This window comes from Pseudophryne corroboree, chromosome 10, assembly GCF_028390025.1.
Source record: "Pseudophryne corroboree isolate aPseCor3 chromosome 10, aPseCor3.hap2, whole genome shotgun sequence".
NCBI lineage: Eukaryota > Metazoa > Chordata > Amphibia > Anura > Myobatrachidae > Pseudophryne > Pseudophryne corroboree.
In genome coordinates, this window is record NC_086453.1 from 106393753 (window position 1) to 106416305 (window position 22553).

The window sequence follows — 22553 nt, forward strand, 5'->3', positions numbered from 1 at the left end:
TAACCAGGATCAGCCTCAGTTTTTCCACTCCCTTTTCCGTCACATTGGCAAGGTTGCACAGGGCCACATTGTGTTGGGTGGGGATTTTAACACCATTCTTGACCCCAGTTTAGACAGGACTGGTTCCCCCCCCCCCCCCCCCCCATGCCTCTAGAGCTTCATGCATGCTTGCAGCCTCCCTTAAGTTTCACGACCTGCGGGACTCGTCTCTGCCACTCTGGAGCCAGAGACTATACCCACTATTCAACCCCGCATCAACACTACACCCGGATTGATATGTTACATATTTCGTCATCCATTGCCTCTAGAATTACTGACGCAGGAATAACCCCTTTCACTTGGACTGACCACTCCGGTGTTTATGTTCTCATGGATCTGTATCATTCCGCACACACTGTTCGCAAATGGCGATTTGATGAATCCCTGTTGCTTAATTCATCAGCCTCCTCGGAAATACAAATGGCGATAGAACAATATTTTACTGAGAACACCACGCCTGATGTCTCTTCTAGTATAATTTGGGAGGCTCATAAGGCCACCTTGAGAGGTCTCCTTATGGCATGGACCTCCTTGCTGCGCAAGAAAGCGACGCAGGAGATACACTTGTTAGAATCTCAAATAGCTACCTTAACCGCCCAGCATCAACTAACTTCCTGCCCTGCCTTACTTGCACAAATCGCTAACTTGCAAGGCCAACTGAACGTGCATTTGTCCCATCGTGCGGCGCTCATTCTGCGGAAATTAAATCAGAAATTCTATGACAAGGCGGACAAGTTAGATTCCCTGCTGGCGAATAAATTGCGACATAAACAGGCGACAGGCACAATTGACAAATTGTATTCCCGAACTCTGGGTGGGCCTACTTACGACCCTAAACAAATGGTTGATGAGTTTAAGGACTACTATAGCTCTCTTTATAACTTGACGACCCCGACGCATTCCCCTTCCCTCGACCCGGAGAGGTTACGTTCCTACCTGTCCTCAACCCCTCTGCCGGGCATATCCACGGCTCAATTAGACACACTAAACCAGGATATCTTAGTAGAGGAGACGTTAACAGCTGTGAAATCCATGCGGTCCTCAGCCGCTCCCGGCCCTGACGGTTTCACGGCACCCTACTATAAACACTTTGCTCAGTCCTCCAACGCATGGGCTTTTCTGGTAAGTTTTATGATGGTGTCTCAGCATTGTATCGCAACTCCTCAGCGCGGGTCTCTGTCAATGGGGTCACTTCTTCATGCTTTGAGATATCTAACGGTACCAGACAGGAATGCCCGCTCTCGCCCTTGATTTTTGCCCTTGTCATGGAGCCTTTAGCGGCCAGGGTTCGTCTCAATCCGAATATTACAAGGATTCGAATTGGCCGCATGGAACACAAAATTGCACTTTATGCTGATGATGTACTGGTTTTTCTTTCAAACCCGACATCATTACTCACTCCTCTCCTCTCTGAGATTGACCTCTATTCGCAATACTCGGGTTATAAGATTAACGCTACTAAAACATAAGTTCTCGATTTTTACATTAACCCTGCGTCTAGGTTGCAACTTGAATCAACATTTCCATTCTCCTGGCATAACCGAAAACTCAAATACCTAGGTATTTATCTAACCCACAGACATCATCAACTCTTTCAGGCGAATTTCCCACGTCTTTTAGACCGAATTCGCTCTGACCTCCAAACTTGGTACTCATATTTCATTTCATGGATTGGACGTGCCAGTTCTGTAAAGATTAACGTTTTCCAGATGCTCCCGATCTATATCCCCCCCTACGTTTTTAAATTCTTGCAGCATCAAACTTCCCGTTTTATTTGGGCCAATAAACATCCTAGAATTAAACTTTCGCTGCTACAACGGCCTTCCTGGGGCGGAGGTTTAGGCATACCCAATTTCAAATATTATTACCACGCAGCCCAGATGGCATCCTGTGTTCAATGATGTGTCCCGGGGGCCGACAAAGTGTGGATAGCTATCGAAGCCGGCGAGCTGGGACTCTCCACGCTTTCTTCCCTCTTGTGGCTTTCGAGAACCGCCCGCCCTCGTGCCACCTCATCTCACCCAGTGGTGGCCCGTTGTTTATACATTTGGGATTTTGTTGTGAGGAAACATCAATTGGCCCCTAACCCATCCCCCCTCATACCTCTGTTCCATAACCCTGCCTTCCCTCCGGGAATGGTTAAATCTGCTTTCTCACTCTGGAAACAGGGAAACGTTGCCTTTCTTAACGACATTGCCTCTACTACACCCTTTGCTTCATTTACCCAGATTCAGACACAATACTCTCTACCTCATAGTGAATTTTTCCGCTACCTCCAACTTAGACACTTTCACTCCGGGGTTCACACCACTCTCTCTTCTAGGCCTCTCACCACTCATGAAAATATATGTTGGCGACGCTCTTCTACGAAAGGTCTTATATCAGATCTCTATACTTTGCTATTGCAGGGCTCTGCTACTGATTTAAAAGGAAAGGGAAGAATTGGACTTTAGGTGGCGCACTCAGACAAAATATGTTTAGTAAAATTTAACTTTTATTAGTATTATTGGTTAAAAAGCCAAGTACTGTGAAATATTAAAATGTTGAAGACAAATGTGAGACAAAGTGTAACATGTAACATTAAAAACCCACACTCTCTAAACCCACTGTGCTATGCTATGTCTTGTATCTATATATAATTGTTTTGACTATATTCCAGGTTCTATGACCTTTTCTATTAAAGCTTTGAAACTGTCAGAATGTGATCTCTTTATTAAATTGACCGTAAATTGAGCCTGAATTGTATGTCAGAAATACAATATTTGTTGGTATCTGTAAAACCAGTGTACCAGAACAGATCTGCCGGATACCACTTGAGATCCGTAATACCACCTTTGTAATCCTTAAGTCCTTATTACAGGGTGGTTAAATCCTGCCGTGTATGTATTAATGGTATATCGTCTGATGAAATCACCGTACACTACTTCCTAGTAGACAGGACTCCTCGCTCTCAGTCTCAGCTGTCAGCGTAACTGTATTCAGTCAATAATCCACAAATATCCACTTTGCGCTCTCAGTCTAAGCTGTCAGCATTGGTGAATAATTTTTATATCTATTGTGTTTGCTTAACTGCAAATATTCATATCAAGTTTGTGATTTTTTACATAGGAGCCTGTTTCACACTAATGCACTTGTGTAGTGATGTTCAGAAAACTTCCTGGAAATTTTCTAGTGTCTTTTTTAGGCTTGTGCTCTCAGTTCTATGCTGTCAGCACACCGATTAGCATCAAAGGATATAATGTATTCACAAATGGTATATCATACACTTTTGGGATTGATTTTATTTATCTCAAGCAGATCAGTATTAGTCGTGTATTATACTTCAGGCAGGTCCACATAACCCATTGTTCGCACTATGTTAATTCAAATACCCCTATAAGCCTTGTCTAATGTGCAAATTCTTTGTGCTGCCTGCCAGTGGGTGTAGTACTATTCCACCCAAGATTGGGGTCTCTATTAGAATTTAATTAGCAATGGCAGTCTTATTTCAGTATGTATTATAACTGGGAATTATATATGATTTCCAGATATAATTTGCATTGTATTATCCTTCTCAGGCACCAAGGAAACTAAGTGCTACCTTATAAAGGACACAGTTGCTAAAATGTTGCAAAAGATTGCTTCTTATTGCATTGAAGCTACCGTGCTGTGAGTTCTTGTCAGAGCCTGGTAGTTGTACTATTGCTACAGATCTGAGTGAATCATATGTTTCCCTAAAGTTGATACAATTATCTACTATGGCACATTGATATTGTTGCACTTCAGCTGTTTATCTAAATGTAACAATAATCAATAGGTTGGGTAACACTCAGATTTGGCTTCCAACTGGTAGTGTAATTATATTATATGCATAAATTGCTTCTTATTGCATTGAAGCTACCGTGCTATAAGTTCTTGTCAGAGCCTGGTGGCTGTGCTATTGCTACAAATCTGAGTGAATCATATATTTCCCTGAAGTTGTTACAATTATCTACTATGGCACATTGATTTTGTTACACTTCAGCTGTTTATCTAAATGTAACAGTAGTAAATAGGCTGGGTATCACTCAGATTTTGCTTTCAGCTGGTAGTGTGATTATATTATATGCACACCTGGGGATTTAAACATGCAAATTATTGACTGCAAATTGGTCTATAAACTTGAAAGGTTGTAAGCTGTTAATGTATTGCTATCTGCCGGCTAGTCTACACAAATTACTAACTAACAGCCATTAGTATTGCTAACTAAGCTAATCTATACACATTTCTAACATGCTGGTCTAACTTTTTCAGTGTGATTGACTAGCTACAGGCTAATGGGTACGTGTTGTTGGCTGCAGGTTGCTAAGCACACATAGCTGGTTTCGTTTGAGCCCTGACGAAACCTAAACTGTGAAACGCGCGTCGGCGTATCACGCTCTCCCCATGTGCTAAACCTATGTGCGTGTCTTAGTTAGAAACAATAGTCAGATTGTGGAATGATTAGTTTAGAATGAGGAGAATGTACAGCTTCAATCAGTATGTGTAATGAGAAGTCCGCAGCCAGCTATGTGTGCTTAGCAACCTGCAGCCAACAACACGTACCCATTAGCCTGTAGCTAGTCAATCACACTGAAAAAGTTAGACCAGCATGTTAGAAATGTGTATAGATTAGCTTAGTTAGCAATACTAATGGCTGTTAGTTAGTAATTTGTGTAGACTAGCCGGCAGATAGCAATACATTAACAGCTTACAACCTTTCAAGTTTATAGACCAATTTGCAGTCAATAATTTGCATGTTTAAATCCCCAGGTGTGCATATAATATAATCACACTACCAGCTGAAAGCAAAATCTGAGTGATACCCAGCCTATTTACTACTGTTACATTTAGATAAACAGCTGAAGTGTAACAAAATCAATGTGCCATAGTAGATAATTGTAACAACTTCAGGGAAATATATGATTCACTCAGATTTGTAGCAATAGCACAGCCACCAGGCTCTGACAAGAACTTATAGCACGGTAGCTTCAATGCAATAAGAAGCAATTTATGCATATAATATAATTACACTACCAGTTGGAAGCCAAATCTGAGTGTTACCCAACCTATTGATTATTGTTACATTTAGATAAACAGCTGAAGTGCAACAATATCAATGTGCCATAGTAGATAATTGTATCAACTTTAGGGAAACATATGATTCACTCAGATCTGTAGCAATAGTACAACTACCAGGCTCTGACAAGAACTCACAGCACGGTAGCTTCAATGCAATAAGAAGCAATCTTTTGCAACATTTTAGCAACTGTGTCCTTTATAAGGTAGCACTTAGTTTCCTTGGTGCCTGAGAAGGATAATACAATGCAAATTATATCTGGAAATCATATATAATTCCCAGTTATAATACATACTGAAATAAGACTGCCATTGCTAATTAAATTCTAATAGAGACCCCAATCTTGGGTGGAATAGTACTACACCCACTGGCAGGCAGCACAAAGAATTTGCACATTAGACAAGGCTTATAGGGGTATTTGAATTAACATAGTGCGAACAATGGGTTATGTGGACCTGCCTGAAGTATAATACACGACTAATACTGATCTGCTTGAGATAAATAAAATCAATCCCAAAAGTGTATGATATACCATTTGTGAATACATTATATCCTTTGATGCTAATCGGTGTGCTGACAGCATAGAACTGAGAGCACAAGCCTAAAAAAGACACTAGAAAATTTCCAGGAAGTTTTCTGAACATCACTACACAAGTGCATTAGTGTGAAACAGGCTCCTATGTAAAAAATCACAAACTTGATATGAATATTTGCAGTTAAGCAAACACAATAGATATAAAAATTATTCACCAATGCTGACAGCTTAGACTGAGAGCGCAAAGTGGATATTTGTGGATTATTGACTGAATACAGTTACGCTGACAGCTGAGACTGAGAGCGAGGAGTCCTGTCTACTAGGAAGTAGTGTACGGTGATTTCATCAGACGATATACCATTAATACATACACGGCAGGATTTAACCACCCTGTAATAAGGACTTAAGGATTACAAAGGTGGTATTACGGATCTCAAGTGGTATCCGGCAGATCTGTTCTGGTACACTGGTTTTACAGATACCAACAAATATTGTATTTCTGACATACAATTCAGGCTCAATTTACGGTCAATTTAATAAAGAGATCACATTCTGACAGTTTCAAAGCTTTAATAGAAAAGGTCATAGAACCTGGAATATAGTCAAAACAATTATATATAGATACAAGACATAGCATAGCACAGTGGGTTTAGAGAGTGTGGGTTTTTAATGTTACATGTTACACTTTGTCTCACATTTGTCTTCAACATTTTAATATTTCACAGTACTTGGCTTTTTAACCAATAATACTAATAAAAGTTAAATTTTACTAAACATATTTTGTCTGAGTGCGCCACCTAAAGTCCAATTCTTCCCTTTCCTTTTAAATCAGTTTCTTATATTGGCAACAATATAATCAGTGGCAGCACCCCCCTAGATTGACCAGTTATTAGGCATTACATCATATGATGGGGTATTCTATAATAATATTGAACTAATTTCTATACTAGTGCAGTAGTTCTCCCACTTCCTTTTCCCCCACAATTAAGGGCTCTGCTACTCCCAGAGATCACAGAGAATTGGCCTGGGAGAGAGACTTAGGTGTCACTTTGGATGAGGAGGAATGGGGTGAAATATGGAGTAATGCATCCTCTAGCTCTATCTGTGTTAGGATTAGTGATGTGCACTGGAAATTTTTCGGGTTTTGGTTTTGGATTCGGTTCCACTGCAGTGTTTTGGATTCGGACGCGTTTTGGCAAAACCTCCCTGAAAAGTTTTTGCCGGATTCGGGTGTGTTTTGGATTCAGGTGTTTTTTTACAAAAACCCCTCAAAAACAGCTTAAATCATAGAATTTTTGGGTCATTTTGATCCCATAGTATTATTAACCTCAATAACCATAATTTCCACTCATTTCCAGTCTATTCTGAACACCTCACACCTCACAATATTATTTTTAGTCCTAAAATTTGCACCGAGGTCGCTGGATGGCTAAGCTAAGCGACCCAAGTGGCCGACACAAACACCTGGACCATCTAGGAGTGGCACTGCAGTGTCAGACAGGATGGCAGATTTAAAAAATAGTCCCCAAACAGCATATGATGCAAAGAAAAAAAGAGGTGCAATGAGGTAGCTGTGTGACTAAGCTAAGCGACACAAGTGGCCGACACAAACACCTGGCCCATCTAGGAGTGGCACTGCAGTGTCAGACAGGATGGCAGATTTAAAAAATAGTGCTCAAACAGCACATGATGCAATGAAAAAAAGTGGTGCAATGAGGTAGCTGTGTGACTAAGCTAAGCGACACAAGTGGCCGACACAAACACCTGGCCCATCTAGGAGTGGCACTGCAGTGTCAGACAGGATGACAGATTTAAAAAATAGTCCCCAAACAGCACATGATTCAAAGAAAAAAAGAGGTGCAATGAGGTAGCTGTGTGGCTAAGCTAAGCGACCCAAGTGGTCGACACAAACACCTGGCCCATCTAGGAGTGGCACTGCAGTTTCCTAGCGAGAGGATGAGTGCTTCCATCCTCATGTGAATCTGAACCACTAGCCATGAACATAGGCCAGGGCCTCAGCCGTTCCTTGCCACTCCGTGTCGTAAATGGCATATTGGCAAGTTTACGCTTCTCATCAGACGCTTTTAATTTTGATTTTTGAGTCATTTTAAGGAACTTTTGTAGTATACTTGACGACACAGCGGTAGAGCAATGGACTACTGTACCGTACTGCTATATATATACTGGTGGTCACAAACAAAGGGATGCTCTGCTCTGAAATCTCTTGTGTTTAGTTAATCAATTAATTAGTTAATTAGGTGCAGTCTAGCAGGGTGAATAATTGACTCAATGCTGTTCAATTTAAATAGCAGATACTTTTATCACAAAATGTATACACAGTTTAAAAAAAACCCAATAGATACATAGAAACAATTAAAAAAAAGAAAAGAAAAAAACAAATGTTGCAACTTCTTATAAGCACACTGATTAATGATATTATACTTATCTCAGAGATATAGTAATAAGAGCAGTATGTAATCCAAGTAAATATTAATTTAAATAAGAACAAAGCTCTCACTGGAATTAATTAAATAATGGACAGACACTGGCGTCCCAGTGTGTCTTTAATTAATGTTGGTCCGCAAAAATATTATTTGTAGTAAATGGGCCGTAATAGTTACCACCGTGCTGGTTCCTGAGAATTATTGCAGGGTCCTGTGTAATTGCACAGTCACTCCAATTTTTTATCACTTACCAAAAATACATAAAGATTTATCACATCCACCAGGTAGACCTATTATTTCGGGAGTGGAATCACTTGCTTCTAATTTATCACATTTTGTAGATTATCATTTACAAAGTCACGTCGTTACCCTAAAATCACATGTCAAAGATACTCAACATATTTTACAACAGACAGTGGGTAAAGAATGGACAAAAGATTGGGGTTTTCTTACCCTTGATGTCCAATCTCTGTATACCAACATACCCCACATTAAAGGAATTGAATCCGTTAAATATTATCTTGACAGAGACTTGGACATCTCTCAGGGACGACGTGACTTTATTTTAGAAGCTATATTGTTTATTCTTACGCACAATTATTTTTTATTTGATGAGCACTATTATTTACAGCGTCTTGGGACGGCCATGGGGACCAGGTTTGCACCTAGTTTTGCCAACCTCTATATGGGCCGCTTTGAAGAAGAATACATCTGGAGCGGCCCGTATAGAGAGAACCTGGTCCTCTATGGCCGTTACATTGACGATTTGTTTATTATTTGGAATGGGGGTTATCAAAGAGCACTTGATTTTGTCAATTTTTTAAATAACAACACTTTTAATTTAAAATTTACGTTTAATTTTGATTTGTCAGTAGTAAATTTTCTTGACGTCACCTTTTCAATAGCCGATGACAAAATTATTTCCACAAATTATATGAAACCTGTAGGAGCAGGCAATTTCCTACATTATTCAAGTGGTCACTACAAACCATGGGTTAAAAATATTCCAAAAAACCAAATAATCAGATTAAGGCGGAATTGCTCATTAGATTCGGCATTCCTTTCACAAGTAAAAATTTTATTGAATCAGTTTCAGGAAAGAGGCTATCCCCCTCACTTATTAGAAGAATCATGGCTTTATGCAAATACTCTTACTGCTAATCATACTTTGACATCACGATGCACCAAAAGCTTAAAGCCCAAGAATAATCAACCAAAACATGTAGATGCTGATGTTTCTATGGAAAGCTCAGTTAAGTTTATCTCAAAATTTAATAAAGAATCTAATACCATAAGAAAAATAATACAAATAAATTATCAGTTAATCAAACAAGACCCAGTTTTAAATAAATGTTTATCTGATAAACCTGTAGTGATCTTTAGAAGAAATACCAATTTAAAAGAAATGATAGCACCGAGTTTTCTCAAACCAGAGATTTCAGTAAGTAGTTCGACTTGGCTACCAAAGAGACACCTGGGTAATTATTGTTGTAATAAACATATCTGTTTAACTTGTAAATATATGAGGAATAACATTTCATCCATTATATCAACTTCTAATGGGAATTCTTTTCAAATTAAACAATTCATAAATTGTGATTCAGAATACTGTATTTATGTACTACAGTGTCCTTGCTCTCTTCAATATATAGGGAGAACTACTCGCTCTTTAAAATCAAGATTTAGAGAACACAGACTCAATATTATAAAAAAAACTTCAAACTCACAGTGTCTCACGCCATTTTTCCAGAGTACATAATGGTGATCCATCTACTTTAACAATAACAGGTATAGAACAAATTTTAAGTACAAAAAGAGGAGGAGACAGATTCCATAAATTATGTATAGGAGAATCATCATGGATCTTTAAGTTGGACACTTTATATCCTAAAGGTCTAAATGAAGCCTTAGATTATACATGCTTAGTTTAGTCCCACTAAGTATATGGGTGTGTATTACATACACATATATATATATATATATATATATATGTGGGCTCTAAATGTAGCTATAATTTGCACATATTAAATAAAGCTATGGACTATTACTTGCATTTTCGCTTCTAGTTTTTTATATTTAATATCTAAGTAGTTATACGTGTAGGTATGTATATCTTTATTTTTAGATGAATTTATAGGACAGTTTTTTTTTATATATATTTTTTTATATATTTTCTAAGATAAATACTTTATAGAAATAATGGAACAAACTCATTTTATGGGTACATCAAATATATAAAGAATTATTTAGATATTTCTTTATGACATAGTAAAATATTTGTAAGTCAACCGTATCGGGCAGGATTAGGTGTAAGATATTATGTGAATCTTTATGTAAAATATTAGAGATAGAACTTTACTATTTTTAATAATATTTAATTGTTGTGGAATATAGAGGGTTAAGGTCCCACCACCCTCTGTCTTCTGCTCTCTTTCACTCAGAAGTTTTCTAATTAATGTTTAATTAACAAAATTATACAATTTAGTGTCTTATTTGACTACTAAAGAATATAGCTTCATTGACTCAATGTTCTTTTAATTATTATATATTTTATGTAAAGGTTATAGACCGTAAAAGTGTTTATTTTAAGTTATTTGAATATGAATATTATTAAATGATTTTGTGGTTTCAGATTGACACACTGGATTTCATTCAATCAATTAGTTGGGTATAAATAACACAGCTCCCAACAGAAGGGTATTCGTCTTGAGGAAGTCTCCGGTTGCTAGGAGACGAAACGCGTTGACGCCCCTTTTTCTCATTCAAAGTTCTCCTGAAGGAATACTATACAGCACGGACTTGGTCTCCAGCTTATTAGTGCCGTACTCTGCTGATATCCAAACTACAGCCGTCAGATCATACCCAGTTTGTTCTATACAGTGCGGTAAGATTGCTGCAATATACAACTTCACTGTCTCTGGGAAACATCTCCGTGAACTAGACGGTCACGGTCCTCCGCCGCGAGGATAGGTGAGACAGTGTCGGCTGGCCGCAGCTACACCGCCAGTTATACGGATTACGTCCTCCGCTGTGAGGATCCTCATTTAAACACCTTGCATGTGACTGACGGCTTTCCATACCAGCAATCCTAATAACATCAGTGGGACTGCTTCACATTCATTGAAAAGTGGCAACATTACATCATATTTACCACGTGCAATTACACAGGACCCTGCAATAATTCTCAGGAACCAGCACGGTGGTAACTATTACGGCCCATTTACTACAAATAATATTTTTGCGGACCAACATTAATTAAAGACACACTGGGACGCCAGTGTCTGTCCATTATTTAATTAATTCCAGTGAGAGCTTTGTTCTTATTTAAATTAATATTTACTTGGATTACATACTGCTCTTATTACTATATCTCTGAGATAAGTATAATATCATTAATCAGTGTGCTTATAAGAAGTTGCAACATTTGTTTTTTTCTTTTCTTTTTTTTTAATTGTTTCTATGTATCTATTGGGTTTTTTTAAACTGTGTATACATTTTGTGATAAAAGTATCTGCTATTTAAATTGAACTGCATTGAGTCAATTATTCACCCTGCTAGACTGCACCTAATTAACTAATTAATTGATTAACTAAACACAAGAGATTTCAGAGCGCAGAGCATCCCTTTGTTTGTTTTCAATCCAATTAATTTCAGTCTAACCAACTGCTTTTGCTCAGCAGCTCTATAGTGCAATATTCATGTTTTGTGATTATTTTTGCTTAATACATATATTATTCATAGCGCCGAGGTTTACAGTTTGAGCCTAGTCTCTAACTGTATTCATAGATACTGGTGGTCACAGCAACATTCTGCACTGTCCCCTCCTACTATATACTGCGCACAACTAAAATGCAGCACAGGTATGGATGCATATTATACTTGACGACACAGAGGTAGAGCAGTGGACTACTGTACCGTACTGCTATATATATACTGGTGGTCACAGCAACATTCTGCACTGTCCCCTCCTACTATATACTGCGCACAACTAAAATGCAGCACAGGTATGGATGCATAGTATACTTGACGACACAGAGGTAGAGCAATGGACTACTGTACCGTACTGCTATATATATACTGGTGGTCACAGCAACATTCTGCACTGTCCTCCTACTATATACTACAATGCAGCACAGATATGGAGCGTTTTTTCAGGCAGAGAACGTAGATATTTTCAGCACACTGAGCACAGATATTTGCAAGCACACGGAGCACAGATATTTGCAGCACACTGAGCAGATATTTGCAGCACACTGAACACAGAAACTGAGAGAACGCAGCCACGTCCTCTCACTATCATCTCCAAAGCACGAGTGAAAATGTCGGCGACGCGCGGCTCCTTATATAGAATACGAATCTCGCGAGAATCCGACAGCGGGATGATGACGTTCGGGCGCGCTCGGGTTAACCGAGCAAGGCGGGAAGATCCGAGGCTGCCTTGGAACCGTGTAAAATGGGTGAAGTTTGGGGGGGTTCGTATCTTGATGAACCGAACCCGCTCATCTCTAGTTAGGATAAAGGAAAATGTATATAAACTGGTATATCGTTGGTATTATGAACCTTCGCGTTTGAAGGCGATGTTCCCTGATGTTACGGACGGCTGTTGGAGCGGTTGTGCTTCTGAGGGGACATATATATGCATATTTGGTGGACCTGCCTGAAACTAGTACCTCTATGGATGGAAGTTGTCCGACTTCTTTCATCCCTATTCTCCACCCCAATCCCCCTGGACCCTAAATACTTTCTACTGCCTCTAGACCTTCTGACTTTAACTACACATCAGAACAAGTTATTACGTCATGTGGCTACTGCCACGACATGTCAAATAGCGAAGGCTTGGAGGTTGCCCTCCCCACCGTCCCTACAATCCGTTGTCACTTACATTTGGTACGTTTATAAGATGGAATATATGACCAGTGTCATTAGACAATCTGCCAGGGCATTCGATAAAATCCGTGCACCCTGGGTCACTTCTCAAAATGCCCCCTCCCCATTCGGTAGCTGATTAAGCTACGCACCCTTATTTTTATGTTGGCTGCCCGGATCCCACCACTCGGACCTCCCCTCCTCTTCTTTCTACTTCCCTTTTGCCCACAATCTTGTTTCTTCCTTTTCCTGTCTCTTTTCTTCCCGTTCTCTCACTCCCCTGGGCTGGTTGGCCACATCATGGACCTAGAGGACTCTTTCCTTTCTCGCACTATCTCTGTCGTCTAACTTAAAAAAAAAAAAGGATTTACTCACTTGATTACTGTTATTTCCTAGTTGTGTACATCTTAGTACTATAATGTTTTTCTATGCTTATGAAACACACCGTTTATATGTATTACTGTGAATCGACCAATAAAAGTCTTCTAAAAAAAAAAGAAAAAGAAAAATTAGACATCATGTTCAGTCAGAGAAGAGTCCCTACATTATTCAGAAATGATACACGGAAGACCAACTATACAGATGCCAGACAGGAGAGGAATGACACAAGATATCAAAACCCACAACCTAAACCACAAATATTACAATACTCAAGAAACAGAAGAAACTATACAAGAAACTCAAACAAACCACTATTACTCAATCCAAGTACAACTGAATCACATAGGCATTATCAACCATACAACCCTAACAATTTTGCATACCAACAAAGGAACCAACAAAAATTGGCGACAAATGCATTCAGAGAGGGCACTCAAGCAGCACATCAGGAAGAAAGCAAAAACTACAGGACATTGAACAATACAATTGAAACTTCTCATCAAGACAGCCTAACACACAAAAAGAAATCAGAGAAAAGGAATTATCTGGAAGATTATGATACAGATGACGAAGAATTTTTTTTAGATGTGGCCAAGCGACACCAGCGACCACTGGAATAACGGCATTCCACACAGAAAAGGTCAAGAAACAATTCCCCAAATGCCCAAGGGGAACCTGAGGGGGAAAAAGAAAACAGAAAATGAAGAAATATGAGCAAATACAAAATGAAAAACCCTCAAATTTTAACCCGAGTTCAAAAGTCCTGACAAAAGAAGAAGAAGCGGTCCTCACCAAAGGTTTAAAATTTGCACCACAATATAATATTAACAAATTCAATCTATATATTAATATTCAAAGATTCGTGAGAAAGCTATGTATCAAAAAGTACTATTTGAAAGACCCACTAATGCGATAAATCACAAATCAACCATCAGAATATAGTCATTCAGACTTCAAACCCAAATCAACTTTCTTCCCAGCACACATAAAAGGACCCCATATTACTACTTTTCAGAAGTTAGTGGAAGAGGAAATAAAGAAACTGCCAGAGATAGTGAACATCAAATACAACTTCACAGAGAGAGAGAGAGAGAGAGAGAGAGAGAGAGAGAGAGAGAGAGAAAAGCAGTGGATGCCCTAAAGAAGGATACTTCTATTGTAATTAAAGCAGCTGATAAGGGAGGCAGAGTTGATAATGAGTGAACATCAATACAAGCAGGAAGCCATCAGACTACTGTCAGATGAAACAACATATGAGAAATTAAAAAAAGATCCGACACAAGAACTAAAACGGTTAAAAGAACATCTGGAGAAAGGACGTGAAATGGGAATACTTTCTTCAAAAGAATTTGACTTCATTTATCAAGACCATCCAAATATCCCTACATTCTACCACCTTCCAAAAATTCATGAACATCTAACAGAACCACCTGGACAACCCATTATCGCCGACATAGGATCAATCACCAGTAATCTCTCCAAATACATAGATTTCTTTCTGCAACCTCTCGTAGCTCAAAAAAGTCATCTCAAAGACACAATCAGCATACTATAGACACTCCAAGGTTTAATCTGGAAGGAAACATACATACTCTGCACGAGTGGCGTCAAGTCACTATACACCTGTATTGACCACAACAAGGGAAGTGAAGCAACCCATTTTTTTCTTTCAAATATAACAGATTTAAAGAACCAACAGGTCAATTTCATTATGGACAGTATTGATTACATTCTCAGGAACAATTATTTTTGGTATAACGAGGAATTTTTTATCCAAAAATAAGGAACTGCGATGGGGACTTCCTTCGCACCAAACGACGCAAACCTTTTTGTGGCTTGGTGGGAGGAGTCCTGCATCTGGAATAATAACAGTTATGGAAAACACATAAAATGTTGGAAAATATATATAGATGACCTCCTCTTCGTATGGGAAGGACCAGAGGATCTATTAGAGGAGTTCAAACTCTATATGAGCAGTAATGATTTAAACCTGGAATTTACCACAACCCACAGTAAAGAAATTATAATTTTTCTTGATCTTGAAATATACATCAAGGATAATAATTTAAAGACGAAAACTCACACAAAAGAAGTGAATGGGAATACTGCCCTCTCTGTCTCAAGCAACCACCATCGATAATGGATAAGAAATATCACCCGTGGACAATTTAGATGGTTGAAACGAAATTGCACTGATTATGAAGTTTACATTGAACAAAGTACCAAAATGAAACAAAACTTTCTGGAAAAAGGATATGAGGAAACCTTTTTACAAAAAGAAATCGCATACATTTCAAAACTATCACATGTAGAACTGTTAAAATATAAAGTGAAACCAACTCAGCAAACATCAGGAGTGAACTTTATAACACAATATACCAGTAACTTCAAGGAGGTAGAAACAATTCTACGTAAGCATTGGCACGTGTTACATTTGGACGTGACACTTAGGGGGTCATTCCGAGTTGATCGCTCACTGCTGATTTACGCAGCGCAGCGATCAGGTGAAAAAATGGCATTTATGCGCATGCATATGGCCCGCAATGCGCACATGCGACGTATGGGTACAAAGCTCTTTGTGGTTGTGCTCAGGTTCTAGCAAAGTTTTCCTTCGCACCGGTGGCCGCAAGAAGATTGACAGGAAGGGGGCATTTCTGGGTGTCAACTGACCGTTTTCAGGGAGTGTTTGCAAAAACGCAGGCGTGTCTGAAAAAATGCAGACGTGGCTGGGCTTTCGCTGGGCGGGTGTATGACGTCAAATCCGGACACGAATAGGCTGAAGTAATCGCAAGCGCTGAGTAGGTTCAGAGCTACTCAGAAACTGCACAAACTGTTTTTGCAGAGCTCGGCTGCACATGTGTTCGCATTTCTGATAAGCTAAAATACACTCCCCAGTGGGCGGCGGCATAGCGTTTGCATGTCTGCTAAAAACTGCTAGCGAGCGATCAGCTCGGAATGACCCCCTTAGTTCAGAATTATCACAGCAACCTAAAGTGATTTATAGAAAAGCAAACAACGTAAAGAAAGAGCTCACGAAAAGCTATCAGAGATGCACCAAAAAGGGATCGTTCAAATGGCTTCCATTTTTGTTTAGACTGTAATGGCTGCAAGAATCAAAAATCTGGGTCACAATGCACAGAACTTTTTTCTCAAACCAAATAAAGAAAGAACACAAAAACAAAGAAATTACAATGTGCAATACAGTGGGAGTAATATACCTGCTAGAATGTTCCTGTGGGAAACAATATTAGTCAGACCAAGAAGAAATTAAAAATAAGACTATCCAAACAATTGTATAACATTAAACGAGATCTGGAATCCCACACTGTCTCTGCTCATTTCCTGAAGTTCCACAATAGAAATCCGATAGGTCTAAAATTCATGGGAATACAGAAAGTATGCGCAAATTGGAGAAATGGTGATATTGTGACCTCTTTGAAGAAACAAGAAACAAAGTGGATTTATAAAATGGACACACTGGAAGTAAAAGGAATGAATATTGATATTGAGTTTGCAGTTTTCCTTTAACCATATAAGTACATTGACACTTTTATTTAATTTATTTAATACATATATATCTTTCATAATATATCCTTTTACATTTTTTATATATATATATATATATATATATATACATACATACATTAAAAACATAGGAAAGATTAAGAAAATAAATGAACAGTAGAGACAAATTTTAAAAACATTTATTAGTTTTCTTAATTAAGAATTTTTTTTATACATAAAGTAAAGAATGCCTTTTCTTTCCCACCTTTTTTGGATCCAATTCTAGTTCCGGTGGTGGCTTTATGACAGACTGCTACTCACTATAAAAAGACCCTGGGTGAAGTGACCCCCCCATCCTTGAAAAAGCACCCCATTGTGGTGTGAAATGCGTTGGTTAAAAGACAAATCGGGAGAGACTCCAAACAAGCGTTTGAACTTTTCCCCGCCAAGCTCCATCGGCCAGTGACGTCATCACGGAGCGCCGCAGCTGCCACGCGGCTTTTTACACAGCACCTGGCCGAAGGAGCGCGTGACTACCGTGGGAGCTCCAGACACCGCCAAAAGCCGCAATAGATTCCATGCAGCGCTGGCAGGAGGATGATCGCCTGTAGAGCATACCACTGGTTAGGGTAAGATTAGGGTTAGCGCCCACCAATGCTCCCCTTTAACAACTTGTTCACTGCCTCAATTAAGATCGATCCCTACAAAATTAGCCTAAGAGAGCTGCAAACATATTGTTTGGTTTATTGTTTTTATTGAATGTCTTATGTTCATTTATTATTCTTTGATCTACTACACATAGTTTCAATAGCACTTGTTTTAGACTAATTATGCTACATGGAAGTTTGCCATGGAGATGCAGCTTAAGCGGGAAAAGTTGCGGAAGGTTACTATAGACCCAGGAGCAAGTCCAAACCCAGATGACGTAGACAGAGCCATCGGGACGATAGGTTTAGCTGTGAAGCAGCATGTCTATTCAATAGTCAGTGTCAGCTAAGGATATGTGGACAGCCCTGCAAAATGCATATGAAGATAAAGGTCTAATGAGAAGGACAAGTTTAAGATGCATGCTATATGGAATGAAACTGAATGTCTGCTGCAAGGACATGAACAATTACATTGATAAGTTATTGTTGATAGCTCAGCAGTTGGCATCTGTGGGGGCACAGGTGGTCAATGTTACAGAATCTGATGCCAGAATTTGATTTTTTGGGTGGTTGCATTAGAGTCAAACGACACTAAACTGACAACGGAGATTGTAAGAGCCAAGTTGCAATAAGAATTGGTTCAATTCTTTAACACCGTGTGTTCCCACTTCAGCTACAAGGATTGGAAATAAGGCCCTAATTGAATTACAAGCTGGGACAATCACAGTACGTTTAAGAATTGGAGGTGAGACAGTTGTTACAGATATCCAAGATATGTTGTACATGCCTGATTTAGAAAGTAATCTCATTGCTATCAGCGTCCCAGAGAAAAAAAGGCTACAAAGTCCAATTTCAGAAAGGCAAGTGTATGGTGCAGAATAAAAGAGAGAGTGTTATTGCTTCAGCAACCCGGTGCAACCAACTATATGTCCTGGACACTGAGGAGTGTACTGCAATGATAGCTACTGAGGAGAAACAGTCAATGGAGCTGTGGCACAAATGCTTGGGTCATCTGGGTTATGACAATGTCCAGAAACTGCTAGATGGAATGGTAACAGAAATCACCGTGAGCAAACTCGCAACCTATTTCCACAGTCAGTTAATAGAGCAGAGACACCGTTAGCTCTAGTGCACACAGACGTGTGTGGTCCAATGGAGAAAAAATCAATCCGAGGCTACAGGTATTTCATGACTCTCATTGAAGAATGACATACGTGCACTTTCTTAAAGTGAAGAGTGAAGTTGTCAACAAATTTGTGGGGTACAAAAACTTGGTGGAGAATCAGACAGGTCTGAAACTAAAGATCCTGAGATCAGACAATGGGGGTCATTCCGAGTTGTTCGCTCGCTAGCAGTTTTTAGCAGCCGTGCAAACGCTATGCTTCTGCCCACTGGGAGTGTATTTTAGCTTAGCAGAAGTGCGAACAAATGTATCGCAGAGTGGCTACAAAGTTTTTTTGTGCAGTTTCAGAGTAGCTCAAAACCTACTCAGCGCTTGCGATCACTTCAGACTGTTCAGTTCCTGTTTTGACGTCACAAACCCGCCCAGCGTTCGCCCAGCCACGTCTGCGTTTTTCCTGGCACCCCTGCATTTTTCCGAACACTCCCTGAAAACGGTCAGTTGACACCCAGAAACGCCCATTTCATGTCAATCACTCTGCGGCCATCATTGCGACTGAAATGCTTCGCTGGACCCTGTGCAAAACTACATTGTTGTGCCCATACGACGCGTGTGTGCATTGCGTTGCATACGCATGCGCAGAACTGCCGTTTTTTATCCTGAACGCTGTGCTGCGAACAAATGCAGCTAGCGATCAACTCGGAATGACCCCCAATGGTGGAGAGTATGATAACAAAGCCTTAGCCACATCTCTTAGGAAATATGGCATAAAGCATCAGCTAACAATTGCCTGCACGATGGAACAGAATGGCGTGATTGAGCGGGCAAACCGCACAATTGTTGAGAGAGCACGGACTATGCTAAGTGATGCTGGCCTGGAAAATAAGTTTTGGGCAAAAGCAGTATCTACTGCAGTATACCTAAAGAATCGTGCACCTACAGTGACCGTCAAAGGTAAAACGCCACTGGAGGCGTGGTCCAGGAAAAAGCCAAGTATCAGTCATCTTCGTGTTTTCGGGAGCAAAGCTTTTGCACATATACCAAAGGAGAAAAGGAGAAAGCTAGATCCAAAATCCATAGAATGTATAATGCTTGGATACTGCGACGAAAGCAAAGGATACAGACTTTGGGATGTTACAAGTAAACATCTTCTTAAATCCAGAGATGTGGTATTCTACGAGACAGCATCACTAACTGGAGCAATGAAGCAACAACAAAATGTATTATTTTATGTACAGGCAGCAGAAAGCGTGTCTGAGTCTGAGAGTGTCAAAGCACACAACAAGTCAGAGAACAGAAGTCCACGAGGAGCAGAAAAGGTATTCCGGCCAAGAAATACAGTGAGGAGTATGCAAACATAGCTTACTGTGAACCTCAAAACATACAGGAAGCAAAGTCAAGCAGTGATTGGACAGAGTGGAAGTCAGCAATTGATACAGAGCTGTCAGCACTAAATGATAACAGTACATGGACTGGTTGATAGACCAAGTGACCATAAAATGATTAAAAACAAGTGGGTTTTCGGCAAGAAGTTGAATGCAGATGGGACAGTAGCTCATTACATAGCCTGCCTTATTGCCAAGGGATATACCCAGACATATGGAATCGATTACGGAGAGACCTACTCACCAGTCGCAAGGTACAGCACCTTAAGGTTAGTGATTTCTGTTGCTACACTACATGATCTACTGTTATATCAACTAAATTGAGGAAATTTATATGGAACCACCTGAACATTATTATATGGACATATTCCAAATTGGGAACGTTTGTCTGTTAAAGAAGTCGCTATATGGCCTCAAGCAAAGTGGTCGTTGCTGGTATGTAAAGTTGGATGCAGCATTACTAGAAATGAACTTTGTTAGGTCAGAGACTGCCCATACCACAAAACCATCAAAGAAAAGCTGTTCATCATAGCTGTCTATGTGGATGATTTACTTTTGGCAGATCAAGAAGATCACATCACTGATGTCAAGCAGCAGCTTAAACAAAGATTCAAGTTGAAAGATCTAGGCCCTGCAAATCATCTATTAGGTATGAAAATTGTACAAAACCTGCAAAAGCAAACTGTCACAATTGACCAACAAACATACATTGAGGCAATAATTTCCAAGTACAGAATGACAGATGCAAAACCAGTAAGTACTCCCATTGATAAAAGTACAAAGATGGTCAAGGCCATGTCAACAAGCAGCAAAGGGGAGATAGAGGAAATGCAAGAAATCCCTTATCAAAATGTCATTGGTAGTTTGATGTATGCAAGCATCGGGACACGTCCAGACATCACACATGTAGTGAATCGGGCAAGCCAATTCGCAAATAATCCTGGGAGACAACACTGGATTGCAGTAAAGAGAATACTAAGGTACCTCAAAGGTACAAGTTCACTAAAGCTGAAATTTACAAGATCATCAGATACCAGCTTAAAAGTATTCTATGACGCTGACTTGGGGTCAGATGAGGATGATAGAAGTTCTTATACTAGATACCTGTTTGCACTAGCAGGTGCAGCCATAAGCTGGGCAAGTAGGAAACAACCCACAGTTGCTCTTTCTACAATAGAGTCAGAGTACATGGCGCTCACAGAAACTTCAGAAGAAGTGCTTTGGATAAGAGAGACATTACGCAAATTAGGTCTTTTTTTGACCACAGTGAGATCATCAACATGAAGTGTGATAACAAGGGAGCAATTGATCTTTTTTGTAGCACAAAGCATCATGGACGGTCAAAGCACATTGCTATAAGACATCAATTCATTCGTGAGTTGGTGGAAAACAAGTCCGTCAATGTGGAATATGTTGCAAATAAAGAAAATATTGCCGACATGTTGACAAAAGGACTGTCATCACACTTGCTACTTGCATTCCTGATGGAATGTGGACTAGAATATGGTTAATGTTGATTTGTTCTCACTGTTTTTTGCTTCACGTTATGTTTCCGGTTACAGGAGTGACTTTATTGATTTGTTTGATAAAATGTCATGTTCTTTAAACTTGTGCCCAGAGACAGTCTTGAGTGAGGGGGAGTGTTAAGATATGGTAAGCTCTGTACCTGTCTCCTTCTGTGTATTAGTCTATGAGTGCATCCCCTAGTGTTAGACCTCTAGTGCCAGGAGTCACTCGGAGGCAGAGAAGAATGATGTAAGTTCCTGTTCCTCCATCTCAGAGGAGAGTGAGGAGAGTGTGACACACAGAGACTAAGAGACAGAGTCCTGGTGTACAAATGTGCAGAGCTGAGACTTGGAGCAGATCTCAGCTACAGAGACTCACAGTGTTTCCAGTGCATGCATCATCTTCTCTACAGTGGGAGTCAAACTGCACAGCTGTGCAGTCCTCCATGCATCACCATCACAGACATCTCCTGATAAGTACCACTACATAATGCTGTTACCTTGTGTGATATATGGGCTCCTGATTACAGCTATCAGTGTTACATCTGATTCACCTGTGTACACTAAATAAACCTGCGTTACTGTTTAAGTCACTCAGTGTGTGGACTGACATCACTGCACCAGATAGCCCATAACACCCTGCTAACACTATGCATCTGTGGAGTCATTACTCATATACTGAAGTACAGGAGCCCACTCCTGGTTTGGAGATCCTGTTTAGATCTCCAACAGGTTAACTGGCTGCTGACAACAATGGACTTCAGACCATTCAGTAGGCAAATCAGATAAAGCACCACTGCTGAAAGGATTCATTGACTTAAAATGCTCTATACAGCCCCGCATAATATGGTGGTGCTATATAAAATAATTATAATAATTATGGACACTGACCTGTTTGAGTCCCACCTCTGTGGGTAACTGTAGGTTTCCAGAGCCAAGGACAATGTTTTCTCAAAGAGGGGTTTCAATTCACCATCATCGGTATGATGGCAGTGGCAAATGCAGGATTTGCATGGGGGGGTTTCCAGAACTGGGTGGAGCCAATCACAG

General features: G+C 39.8%; 1 protein-coding gene across 1 annotated transcript; it reads left to right on the forward strand.

Moving 5' to 3' along the window:
• Window positions 1-20733: 20733 nt before the first annotated feature.
• Window positions 20734-21282, forward strand: LOC134965222 (uncharacterized). Its single transcript, XM_063941727.1, has one exon. It carries the CDS (start codon window positions 20734-20736, stop codon window positions 21280-21282), a length of 549 nt encoding a protein of 182 aa, XP_063797797.1.
• The last annotated feature ends 1271 nt before the right edge of the window (window positions 21283-22553 follow it).